This window comes from Rattus norvegicus, chromosome 9, assembly GCF_036323735.1.
Source record: "Rattus norvegicus strain BN/NHsdMcwi chromosome 9, GRCr8, whole genome shotgun sequence".
In the NCBI taxonomy this organism is placed as follows: domain Eukaryota; kingdom Metazoa; phylum Chordata; class Mammalia; order Rodentia; family Muridae; genus Rattus; species Rattus norvegicus.
The window spans coordinates 46,236,457-46,249,818 of NC_086027.1; the positions used below are offsets into that span (position 1 = coordinate 46,236,457).

A 13,362-nucleotide genomic window follows, 5' to 3' on the forward strand; every position below is an offset into this window, starting at 1 on the left:
CCACCACCCTCCCTCCCTGCCCACGGAGAGCACCATGTTCACCATGGTTGCCACAAACTTCTAGACACAATCTAGCTAGTTTACAGAGCGAGTACTGAGACATCCAAGGAAGTACCTGGGAGCCCGGGCCCTTCAGGCTACCTCCCCCTAGCCTACTCACCTGGCCTGAAGGGCCTCCACCTTCCCTCTGAGATGGTTACATCCTAGCAGCACTCCTCCCTCTCCTCTAATTCAAAGCACCTTTGGGACCTGGGTGACAGCTGAGACACACCCTGCCACCCATGGTCTCTCCCTAGCTGCAGCTTCCCTCTGGCTCACTTGCCAAAGGTGCTGGTAAATCCCTTTCCCGTGGTGTTTTCCGATACGGTGCAGAGAGTAGTAGTTGAAGGAGCACTTAATTAACATCCCAAGCTGAGAATGCCTCTAGACGCTGCCTGTGGTATCCACTTAAATATGAGACCACCCAGGGAAGTCATGTCCCCATCTTCCTGATGAGAAAATGGAGACAGGTCATGACTGTCGGACCAGAGCCGTGTAGGCTGGCTGATGCCATCTCAGCATCAGAGACCAATGTGGGACTTCCCCGGGAGGCGCAGGCTGAAGAAATGGCCAAGCAGGGAGGAAGCCGTCCTGGCACAGAGTGGCCATGGTCACTTAGATGTTGGCACAGAGGTGACCCGTCCGTTTCTTGTGCAGAGGTGCCGCAGTTCAGTCCCTCCCTGATGTCAGAGAAGATCCTGCTCCGGCTGCTCAAGTACCCTGACGTCATTCAGGAGCTCAGGTTCGACGAGCACAACAAGCACTGCACCCGCCACTACCTGTACACCCGGAACAAGCCAGCCGACTGCTTCATTCTCATCCTGCAGGTGGGCCCAGACCCAGGGCTTAGCTGCTCAGGCCACCCCACACCCATGTGTGGCCTTCTGATAAACCACAAGGGAGGGTACAGCCTGCCCCTGAGCGTGCGTGCTCCAGGTCACATGCATGGTCTCCCTTGAGGGTCTCGTGCCCACAGGTCCAGCCCTCGAGTGCTGCGGGGCTCAGTGGCCAAGTGTTGCTGCCTCTCTGTTCTGTGATCTGCCCTGCTTTAACCCTTCTCCCATTGCCACGCAGGCCTCAAACCATCTCCAGCTATGTTGTGACCTTAACCCTATGTTCTTTCAGGGGAAGGTGGAGGTGGAAGCAGGCAAGGAGAACATGAAGTTTGAGACCGGTGCCTTCTCGTACTATGGGACCATGGCTCTGTCCCTGGCGCCCCCAGGTGAGCGGTGGGCTGGGTCCCTGGATTCTCTGACACTTGGGAATTAAGGGGCCTGGATGGCTCATAGCAGAAGGAGGCAGCTAAGGGCCTCTTTTCTGTTGGAAGACTGAGGGCAAGAGAGGAGCAGAGGGGGACCAGCTGATATGGAAAGACTGCAGACAGGGATGGTCAAGGGACCAGGCAGCTGATGAGCTTTAGAATGAAAGTGATCACCTGCCTTGAGCTTCGGACACCGTGATGAGATTAGGATGGACCAGTAGAGAGCCACTGGAGTATCGTGACTGAAACATCAGGGTAGGATAGGAGGTACATGAAGGCCTGTAGCCCGCAGAGTCCGGGTATGCTGGTGTTAGGCGGCAGCTCAGAGCTGATTGCCTGGGGAAGTTGGAGATGACTTTCTCAGGGCCTCAGCTACTGCATTCTGGTCAGGTTTGGTTCTGATCGTAGGGGCAGGCATTGGGAGCTGGGTCCCCCAAGGATGACCTCTGGTCTTGGGTGGCTCAGGAGGTCATTTTGGGGAAGGGTAGAACCTCAACATCCTAGCAAATCTCCCCCCCACCCCCCACAGGCTTTTCCCTGTGTGAACACTCTAACCTTGGCAAAGAATAAAAGCCACATTTGGTGCCTAGAGCAGGCTATGCCAGGAAGCATTGGCTGTAGCTCTTGGGAACCCTGTGCCATGCTTGTCCCTTTCACAAGAAGCTCCCAATGCACATGACCAGGGCATCCGTGAATATCAACACAGCCTAACCACCACATTCCCTGCCCCTGCATTAGGATGAGCTGAGGTATTACAGGCTCTGGGGGTCAAGACCAAGGGCAAACAAGCTGGGCTCCAGAGCAAGTGCGCCGTCTAGCCTGAACCTGTCACGCCTAGCAAGGACCGACCTGCCCCTGCGAGGGCATCTTTGTCTTGGTGCTTGGGAGAGTTTTGGTCTTTTGGAATGGCCTTGCTTTGTAGCTGGCCGGTACTCTTTCTCCTCCTGCTGAGAGTGTAGGAACCAGCTAATGTTTGGGGAGTTCTCGTTGAGAAGGGCTTGAGGGACTCCTCCCAGTGCTGAGGAAGAGTGACTGGAAGCCAGGCACTTCCTCCATACAACTCCTTGGTCTGTCCTCACCACCAGCACCCTTCCATCTAAGTCCCACCCTACCCTGCTTGAAGTAGCCTGGCCCATCAAATCTGCCTCTCCCTTCTGTCCCTGGGGTTTGTGACCCCTCCCGGTCACTGACTTCCTCCTCTGTTGCTCCAGCGCCTCCTGTGCAGGCTGGGTGCTCAACAGGCAAACTGAACTCCCTGCTCTCCCGGCTCGCAGGTAATGGGGCATGCTCGAGAAGTGCGCAGCGCCACCTGTTGCTAGAGCTTTGTACTGCAGCTGCACTAATGGCTCCCGGGGGAACCTGGGAACTAGGTTCTGGGAACACTTAGGATCTAGCCTGACTCTTAATAGGTATTGTCTCTGCGTGACTGAGAGTTCAGTTTCTGGATAGGTCTGCCACAGTCCTGGAAGGGCCTTTTCAAAGGTCCATCAGTCCAGGAGAAATTACTTCCCAGCAGAAACACACACACGCACTGCCCAGATGACGGGCTTGGGAGTGGAGGATTGTTCCAGAGCAAGCCAGGTGTGCACACTCAGCCTGGAGGAAACAAAGCCCAGCTGGCCAGCACCCTGCTCCAACCCGCTCACACGCTTCTGCAGGGTGCCATGCTAGGCTTCTTCATAGCCTAAGGAGGGAGCCCCGGTCAGCCCGCCCATCCCTCTGAATCTGTATCTACTGTTCTTAGCTAAGCCCCATCCCTGTCCTCCTCGCACTTGAAACATGTGACTAGCACTGTCCCCAGGCAGAGAGCCCAGGTAGAAGACGCGAGAGCCCAACTCGCAAGGCCTTGCAAGGCCTCTTTTCTCTGTAACAACTGACTCGGGACATTCCCTTCGTCAGCTACTGAGGAGAGAAACAAATGCCAGGTGCTGCTCCTGGACTTGGCCTCTCTGGGAACCATGGGAGCCATTAGAGACATTCAGCTTGGAGGTCCTCACACACACTACAGCCCCAAAGGATGTGGGAAGGAGCCAGTCACTCTCAGGTTCTGACCAAGCTGCTGAGCCCTGCACAGGCAGGTCAGGACCAACTCAGGACAGCCTTGGAACTTATCTAGTCATTCTGTCTGTCTGTCTCCCCTCTCCTCCCCTGCTCCCCCTCTCACCTCCCCACTTCTCACAACCCGAAGCTTCACACAGGCTAGACAAGTACTCTACTACTGCGCTGATTCCCTAGCCCCTCGAGTTTTTCTTTGATTTTCTTGTTTTTACCACTGTACTTGATTGCTCTTCCTCTTTTTTTAAAAGATTTATTTGTGTAAGTATTTTATGTATATGGGCACTTTGCCTGCATGTACATATTATGCACATTAAGAGACAACATCAGGCAGTTGTGAGCCACTGTGCATGCTGGGAGTTGAACTCAGGGCTTTCAGAAGAGCAGTGAGTGCTCTCAACCGCTGCGCCATTGCTCCAGCCCTGATTTTTCCTTTCGTTATGTGATTTTTTTTTCTCTGAGTGTTCCCCAGTATACCACACTATTCTGACTCCCTGTCTTAAAATAATAAATAAAATGATGACTTAGTTGCAACTCACCGACTTCAGCCTCCCTCTCTCCCTCTCCTGTGCTTACTCTTGTTTCATGGGTGGCCAGGAGTTTACGCACCCTTAGCCTGAATCCTGGTGTTTGTACCTAAATGGACACTCTTCTATGTTTCCTCCCATGGGGTCAGGCGAGAAGACTCAGAAGGTGATAGTTCTTGCCACATGGCTTGTAGACCCGAACTCAGTACCCAGAATCCATGTGGCATGAGACTTTTGGCTGCTGAGAGCTGTCCTCTGACCTCCATGAGTGCACATAGTATGCACATGCATGTACATGCATGCACATGCACACGCACAAATTAAAAGGTAAAAATAAAGGGACCGTTGGGGATTTAGCTCAGTGGTAGAGCGCTTGCCTAGCAAGCACAAGGCCCTGGGTTCGGTCCCCAGCTCCGAAAAAAGAAGAAAAATAATAATAAAGGGACCAGAGAGACAGCTTAGTAGCTAACTGCTCTTCCAGAGGTCCTGGGTTCAATTCCCAACAACTACATGGTGGCTCCCAACCATCTGTAATGGGATCCGTTGCCCTCTTCTGACTTGCAGGTGTTCGTGCAGACAGAGCACTCATACACAAAATGCATACTTTTTTTTTAATCTTTAAAAAAATAAAAATAAGGGCTGGAGAGATGGCTCAATGGTTAAGAATGCTAACTGCTTTTGTAGAATATACAGGTCCAGTTCCCAGCAGCCACACAACACCTTACAATGTTCGGGGTTTGTTTGTTTGTTTGTGTTTTTAAAGACTGGGTCTTATTCTGTAGCCCAGAATGGCTTGGAGCTCACTGTGTAGCTCGGGCTGGTTATGCATATATGTAGTACTGGGCACTTTAAACTCGGTTCTCAGGACTACTCAGTGTTAGAGCCTTTGGTAAGTGTATTCTATATTCTAGGCCCAAGGTTTGATCCCCGGAAGAGAGTAAACAAATCCAGCTCCTGTTGTTGTGTTAGTATTAATGAAAGAACATCTTGTCATTCAAATACTATGAAGGGTCTTTGTAATTTATTACACTTACTTGTGCGTGTATGTGTGCAAGCGAGTGTGCACAGGTATGTCAAAGGACAACCTGTGGGAGTCGTTTCTCTCTTTCCATCCTGTGGCCCGGGGGTGGAACTCAGGTCGTTAGGCTTGGTGGCCAGTGTGATAATATTAAGTAATAATGCCAGTATTCCTTTATTCCCTGGAAGCTAAGCAGAGTTTCTGTTTACATTGGCTCCTGCACGTGGTCTTCCAGTGACCCTGTGGCAGTCTTAGCAGTGGAGCTGCTCCCTGTGTCTGTTCCTAGTTTCTTCTAAAGGACAATCAAAGCTACCCGTAGGCGCCTGCATGGTCTCACTTGGTGAAAGGCTGGGTTGGTCTATTGAGTCACTGGATCTAACATTCTGTCTCTGCTGTGTGCAGCTAACTCAGAGGTTGATAACGTCATAGCCACTTAGAGCAGATGAGCCCACTTTAGTCTGCTCCAAGCAGGCTCCCTCTCACTTCAGAGTCAGCGTCCCTGCACGCCAGTGTCCTCTAAGTGAGTTAGCGTCTCTGTGCATGCCAGTATCCTCTAAGTGTTCTCAGCACTGAGAACCAAGGATGGGAGTGTTCAGTGCCGAGGTATCTTTGTTCTACCTTTAGACTCCAGTCACTGCCCTTACCTGGATAGAGAGATCTGTGTTGCCTCTGGAGCCTCTGGCTTTCTGGGACAAGACTGGTTTCCCCATTCCAGGGTTGCAGCTACACATAGAGCACACCTTTGACCCTCGTAAGAGCATGGCAGCTGTCATGTTGCCAGGGTAGGACTCACAGTGACAAAGCAAACTGTAGGTCTTCTTGTTCTTGAGACAAGGCTAGACTAGCTGAGGTTAGTCTAAAATGGGATTATAAGCACGGGCAAGTCAGCTGTTCTTTTTAATACATGTATTTTGTTTAGTATATGCAGCTTAATGCACTGTGGTGCTGTGCGCCTATAATCCCAACACTTGGGAGGCAGATAGGAGAACTGTGGGTCAGAGACCGACTTGTGCTATGTAATGAGACTTGCTTCAAAAAAGCTTTAAAGATTATTTTACGGGGGCTGGAGAGATGGCTCAGCGGTTAAGAGCACCCAACTACTCTTCCAGAGGTCCTGAGTTCAATTCCCAGCAACCACATGGTTGCTCACAACCATCTGTAAAGAGATCTGATGCCCTCTTCTGGTGTATCTGAAGACAGCTACAGTGTACTTATATATAATAAATGAATAAATCTTTAAAAAAAAAAGATTATTTTACTTAGCTGGGTGGTGGTGGTGACACACATCTTTAATTCCTGCACTGGGGAGACAGAGGCAGGTAGATCTTTGTGAGTTTGAAGCCAGCTTGGTCTACAGAGTGAATTCCAGGACAGCCAAGACTACACAAAGAAACCCTGCCTCAATTTATTTTATTTTATTTTATTTTATTTTATTTTATTTTATTTTATTTGGAGCTGGGGACCAAACCCAGGGCCTTGTGCATGCTAGGCAAGCGCTCTACCACTGAACTAAATCCCCAACCCCCTTGCCTCAATTTTTAAAAATTATTTTACCTTTCCATTCATGTGTGTCTGCATGAATATATATGCACCTCTATGTCAAGGCCAGAAGTTATCAGATCTCTTGACGATGTTGAAGGGGCACAAGACCCAATGCATGGCTTCCGGGATCTGAAAGCCAGTCCTCATATTATGCAGCGAGCTCTCTTAACCGAGTCAGCCTGTCTCCTGATCATTCTTTTTTTTAAGGCAGAGTCATTTTGTGTAAGTTGGTGTTAGACCAGGATAGTTTATCTGTCATGTGGGAAATCGTTGTTATCCTGACTAATGAGGGGTTTTGAGGCCATAACTGTTGTCTTGGTTTTCATTTCTGGTTGGTTTGCTTGGGTGGCATTCTTAATTACTTCTCACGTGACACTTCAAAGCACGATAACTCGCTGACCTGCGCAGAAAGAGCTTCTGTGTGTGTATTCCTGTTTGCTCCGGAGAACTGTGACCTGTTCTGTGCGGAACATGGTTGGAGTCCCTAACACCCATGGCCGAGGTCAGGCCAGGCGCTCGAGCAGGCCCTAGGGCCGGCTGGCTCTGTGCTGATTGTCTGCTGTCCCCACAGACCGGTCCCCAGCCCACCCAACTCCACTCAGCCGTTCAGCCTCCCTCAGTTACCCGGACCGCAACACAGACATGACACCCTCCTCCCTGGCAGGCAGCAACCAGTTTGGCAGCTGCATTCTGGGCCAGTATGTCTCTGACTTCAGTGTGCGGGCGCTCACAGACCTGCAGTACATTAAGGTAAGTGCTTCTCACAATTCCCCCGCATCTGCTGGCCTGCTCTATGCATTTATGTGCCTCTGTTCTGCAGCCAGTGTGGCCACTCCACACCAGAACACTCTTTTTTTCTTTTGTCTTTTTAAGAAAAATTTGGATGTCACCTGTTATATATCTCTTAGGCCCTTGTCCCTTGTACATGCCAGGCCAATACTGCCCCATAGAGCTACGTTCCTAGCCCCTCTTGTTTTGTACTTTTGTTTTCTTGAGACACAGTGTGACTATGTAGTCCAGGCTGGCCACAAGCTCTGAAAACCACCTGCAGCAGCCTCCTGAGTGCTGGGATTACAGACATTGACCATCACACCTGGCCTAGCAATTTGATGATGGCAGTGGTGGCGTATATCCATGTGTGTGCGTGCGTGTGAGTGTGTGTGTGTGCGCGTGTAGGTAGGTAAGTGAGAAGATGAAGAGCAGAGTTTTCTCTGTTCACTTTTACGTGGGTTCTGGGGGTTGACCTTGGGTGCCCAAGCCTGTGTGGCAGGTGCTTCTACCTGCTGATCCCTCTTGCTGGCCCCTAGAACACTTCTCCTCCCAGCTCTCTTGGAAGGACCCACCTGATCACATCTCTCCTGGCCCAGTCTAGCTGGGTCTTCACATCTCAGCCGAGCACCTCACACTTGTCCTCCTCTCTCTCTTCCTCCTCCCTGTGCAGGTCACAAGACAGCAGTACCAGAACGGGCTGCTGGCCTCCCGCATGGACAACAGCCCCCAGCTCACCTTGGATGGCTGTGCCACCTGCACAGAGAACTTATCCGAGAGGCCTGAGCTGCCCGTGGTGGACGAGACGACGACTCTTCTCAATGAACGCAACTTGTTGCTGCACAGAGCCTCCCAAGAGGGCACCATCTGACAGGAGGGCCCGGGGACTCCCGCCCACCCTGCGGGGTCTCCCCAGTGGGCCCACATGAAGTCAGGGAGCCTATTAGGCTAGAAGGGGTGCAGGTAGATATCCTGCATGACTGAGCAACCAGACGTCCCTGCCCAGGGGCTCTGGCTGCAGATGGGGACCTCTGAACAGCTCTGACGTGAAACCTACCCAGTCCAGCTAGTGAGCAAAGGCTGTGGGGTTTTGTTTTTTAAAACACTGAGAGAAGTTTTAAGCTAGGCGCATTGCTCCTCTTTTTAAATATCATTTTGGGAAGGGAAGACAGGGTTAAGGAACTTTATGTAAAAAAACAAAATTTTTTTTCAAGAAGCCCCACAAACTGTAAAAGGGGAGGAGGGCTCCTCACTCCAGGAAGCAATAGCCATAACCTGTTTCCAGCAGAGACCTTGCAGCCTGTGCCTGTTGCTCCAGGAGGCGCTCTTCTGCAGCAGTGGGGGCCTGGAGCCCACTGGAGGGGATTCCTGGGAGGAAGCAGGGATCCAGGTCATAACATCGACTGCCGGGACACACGAGCAGAAGTCATAGAGAAGTGCTGGGCAACGGATCAGGGACACGGTGACCCCAGCATCAGAGAGGGATACATCTGCTCTTATCAACTGCCGGATCCAGTGATCTCCTAGAACCCTGCCCAGGGCCTCTCTTGGTGAGGCGGGACTCGGCCGAGAACCAGACCTGGCTCTCATCTACCTACCACTTTGGACAGTTCTCCCCTGGAAGGGTCTGGCCCCAAGAGTTAGGCGTGGTCTTTGGCTCTGCAGTTGCTTATCTGCTTCCTGGCTCTGGTTTCACTCTTACCAAAGGTTTCCTCTCAGAGGGGAGAGCATCAACATTAGAGGTGACTTATTGGGCACTCCTGGTAGTCTCAGGCTATCTGATAATAGGTAGATCTGTGTCAGCAGTCATTCCTACCCAACCACCTGCTGGAAGAGTCAGGGCTCAGTAGTCCGCCCAGGAAGGTCTCTTTCCTGACTCCCCATTCTTATCTATCCTGGTCCTTCTGGGGACTGGAAGCCCCCCAAGCTCAGTCATTGTGTCCTTGCCTGTGTAGTGGGCAGAGGACCACCTGAGCTCTGAGCTCTTTTCCACTTAAGGACCCCAAGAAAGGAGGGTTCCCTAAGGACAAGCAGCAGATGGCCTGGTTCTCTCTGCCTGAGGCCTGTGCTGGTGAGAGGTATTTGATGAGCATAGGCTGAAGCTCTTGGTACTGCAGGGCAATCCACACCATGTGAAATCCTACCCCAGTTCCACCTGGGAAACCTGAGTGCAATCAGTCCATGGGACTGAGCTGCACACTTCTATTGTAGGGAGACTGTATGACCAAGGGCCACATCTACCTTTTGTTGGGACAAATGGAGCTGCAGTATAAGAGCCAGGCCAGCGGGAGCACGGGCGAGTGGGAGCACAGGCCATCTGTGTTTGTTCACTTCATTCCTCAGCCAGCGGAGTCCTGTCACACCAGGTACTCTGCTGTCTGTGTACCCAGAGAATCCTAACTCCTAGGATGATGCACCAAGGTGTCCTGTACCCCTGGCCAATCTGAAGTCTCCTCCACTCACAAAATTTACTCTGAGAAGCCTGGAGATGGCGGCTTTCAACGATAAGGGAAAAAGACATCAGACCTCTCGTTCCTTAAGAAACTCTTAGTTCTCTGTAGGTGCGGCATGCTCCTGAGTCTGTAGATGAGGTGCCTAGCTGTGTTACTGTGAGACCTAAGTGCCAGGTAGAGCAAAACCCTGTGGTGGGTGTGAGGCAAACGTAGCAGGTGCACACACTTCCACAGCTACCTCTCTGCATACACAGTCACCGACAGCCGGGCCCCGCCCCTCCCCTCCTCACTTAGAATCACTTCTTGCAGAGGGTCATAATTATTTCCAAATATTACTGTTCTGATGACTTCCTCCTCCTAGTGCAATTTTTCACTTCTTCCAACCTCTGGTTCCTGGGCAGAGCCATACCCTGGAACTGGCCTGGTCTGCGTGTCTTCCCAGCAGGGGAGGACTCCACAGACGGCGTCCAAGTGGGTAGGCAAGTCACAGCCGCCATAGCAGATGACTCCTATTTATTTTGCATTAAGATTTTAATTTGTATATTTTTGTGATTTATTTTGGCATTGTTATGAGTTTGACTCTCGGGGAGTTTTGTTGTTATGACTCTTGTGTCTTTTGTCACAAAACAATGATAATATTTGCTAAACAATATATGGAATTTATTTTTGATTGGTAATAAAAAATGAAATGCACATACGTTTTGGTGAGCATATAACTGGGTATTTTGCTTCTGGACTATTGGTGTACAGACAGAAGTGACTAGCTGTCACTGTGACAGGACCAGAGCAGCTGAGTGTTGTAGAACCATTTGGAAGCGAGACGCAAGAACTGCAGTTTACAAACATATATAATCACGGCAGTTGTCACAGAGTCGCAGAGTGGCAGCTGCTGGCAGGCACGCAGGGCAAGTTGGTCAGATGTCATAGGTTTTGAGTTTGGGATGTTGAGTTTGTGAGTGTTGGGATGGAGCAACCAGAACGAACAAATTGCCCTCCCTCCACTCTGGGGGCTGAGAGCTGTTTGGGCTCCGTGCAATTGTGGGATGGCGGCGTTTCACAACACACAGAAACTACTTTGCGTAGCCCCCATGGGTGGCTTTGGGGGTTGGAGTGTCCATCAGAAATGGTTGGCCTAAGGTTTCCTCGCTGTGCTGCCTAGGTTATCACTCAGAACCGCAACTGTGGAACCCTTTGGTGGCAAACACACACGCTGAAGACTTACGTGTGCAGTCCTGGGTGCCAAGGGCTGGAGAATCAAGCAGAGCTCATTTGTACTTGATAAAGATCTCCCTGTGGAGCCCATGTTGGTCTCATGTGGTGGTGACCCACTGCCTCCAGCTCCGAGAACTGGCATCTCAGGTCTTGTGCTTGTTTTGAGACAGGGCTTTTGTTATGTACCTCTGGCTGACCTGGAATTTCCCACGTAGACCAGGCTGGCCTCAAACTCAAAAGATTCACCTGCCTCTGCCTCTCAAATGCTGGGATTCAAGACGTGCGCCACCACGCCCAGCCCTGGTTAAGTTGTTTTTTAGAAGAGATCTTGCTCTGTGGAGCTGGCTGCTCTCCATTTGTCTTCCTTTCTTCCAATACCCTGGTTGACCAGGACATGCTGGCATGTCACCTCAACACACAAGAAGCTGAGGCAGCAGCATCATGAATTTGAGGCCAGGGGGGTTGGGGATTTAGCTCCGTGGTAGAGCGCTTGCCTACCAAGCGCAAGGCCCTGGGTTCAGTCCCCAGCTCCAAAACAAAAAAAGAAAAAGAAAAAGAAAAAAGATGAATTTGAGGCCAGCCTAGGCTATACAGGAAGGCCTGCCAACAGGGGGAAAAGGAAAGCACTTGGGTAGGCAACAAAGGAATACTGCAGACGAAAGGCTAACATGGAAATGTGTATGCAGAAATGAGATGAAGTGGCAACTGTCTGTTGTCTGTCGCAAGTGTGTTTGGTGCTGAGCCCCTGCTTGCTACACACCAGCTGCTAGCTTTGTGAGGAAGAGTCCCGGAAGAGAGCATGGTCCACCGCTTTTGCACTTCCTGTCACCTCCTTCTGGGATATTTCTTCCCAGACCTTAGAAGGTTTGCCCTTCGTGTCATTTCAACTTCTGTTCAAATGTTACCTCCTTCGAGAAGCCTCCCTTGATTACCTTCACTTCAGACAGCATCTCCTCAATGTTTCCTCATAACACTTCCTGCCAGATCTTAAAACGTTTTCTTGTACCAGAGTTGATTCTGAGCACCGTGAAGGGGGCAGAGGCTGCTGTTCCTGCCAGACTCGCAGCCTTTTGGAAGGCACCTGTCCTACACACACTCAGCGTAGGAAATGCTCATCACGTGAGCCAGTGAAGATCTTGGCTGGATCCTTGGCCCAATCTCATCAACACAATCAGGTGACATCACACTGGAGAGCTGGCTCAGCACTGACTGCTCTTCAGAGGTCCTGAGTTCAATTCCCAGCAACCACATGGTGGCTCACAACCGTCTGCAATGGGATCCGATGCCCTCTTCTGGTGTGTCTGAAGACAGCGACAGTGTACTCATATATAATAAATAAATAAATCTTTTTTTTTCCTTTTCTTTTTTTCGGAGCTGGGGACCGAACCCAGGGCCTTGCGCTTGGTAGGCAAGCGCTCTACCACGGAGCTAAATCCCCAACCCCATAAATAAATCTTAAAAAAAAAAAAAAAAAAAAGCAAATGTCTTGATAAAAAGTAAAAATGCTCTGGCCTAGATGGTCACTAAGGAGAACGTCCTAGGGAGGGTCAGCGAGAAACCTAAGTAAAGGCAAGCGTCTCCATTGAAATTGAGATGAACCAGAAATGGGAGTAAAAAAAACAGCAGGGAGAAAGAATGCTCTAAACTGAAACCGGCCACTCTAGCAACCTGCATTCTTCATGGGCTTAGATATAGACAGTTTAAAAGACCATCTGTTGTTTTCTACATTGTACTCAATCTTCTTTAACTCAAGGTTTTTAGCCTCAAAAAAAAAAAAAAAAGTAGAGAGAGGAAAAGTCTCTTGAGTTCCTCCTTCCTTTCCTACAGGCTGTTCCTTGCTGGCTGATGGCTTCGGACACGTGATTCACTGCATGCACACCATCTGTTCTAGCCCGGTGTCAGCATTTTATCTTGACTTGGAGACACAGTGGGAACTAAAGGTTGCATTCACTTTAAGGACGTTTGTCCTTAAAGGCAGCAAGACAGTTCCAATGCAAAAGAGCAACCATGTCTTAATTGCTTCTACTGGTGGCTTACTCTGTCATCCCTAGAGGCAGAACTTCTTGGGGCATATAGCACTGTTCAGATAATAAAAACGGGAGCAGAGATGCGACTTGCCAGCCACCATTCTGAGTTTACAATGTAGAAGAGTCACTGCCAACTTTGTAAAGACTTTTGGGGGGACTCTGTTTAGTTCTTAAAGGTGTGTGTGTATATGTACGTATTCGATGTATGTGAGGGCAGACGAGGGCACAGGATTCCTTGGGGCTGGAGGTAGAGGTGGTGGTGAGTCACCTGAGTGGAGGTATTGGGAACCACACGAGAGTCCTCTGAAGAGCAGCATGGGGTCATTTCTCTAGCCCCTTGTTTTGATTTTTGAGACAGGATCTCACTATATAGCCCTACCTGGCCTCTAACTCACTATGAGGCCCCTGCTGGCCTCTGCTGAGATTACAAGCTGGGTAAGAACTTTTCACCAATGATTTT

At 50.3% G+C, this 13,362-nt stretch overlaps 1 protein-coding gene across 4 annotated transcripts in view; it reads left to right on the top strand.

Moving 5' to 3' along the window:
* Positions 1–10,361, top strand: part of Cnnm4 (cyclin and CBS domain divalent metal cation transport mediator 4) — a 39,216-nt gene extending 28,855 nt beyond the window's left edge. Inside the window, exons 4-8 of one of the 4 annotated variants that reach the window (XM_017596510.3) lie at positions 697–866; positions 1,165–1,261; positions 2,512–2,574; positions 7,014–7,192; positions 7,884–10,360. In XM_017596510.3, the coding sequence (XP_017451999.1) occupies positions 697–866; positions 1,165–1,261; positions 2,512–2,574; positions 7,014–7,192; positions 7,884–8,081 (707 nt within the window). In that variant the 3' untranslated portion in view covers positions 8,082–10,360. Of the gene's footprint in view, positions 1–696; positions 867–1,164; positions 1,262–2,511; positions 2,575–7,013; positions 7,193–7,883 lie in introns of all 4 variants that reach the window. The other 3 variants (XM_039083840.2, XM_006244827.5, NM_001271050.1) reach the window with 3 other exon arrangements.
* The last annotated feature ends 3,001 nt before the right edge of the window (positions 10,362–13,362 follow it).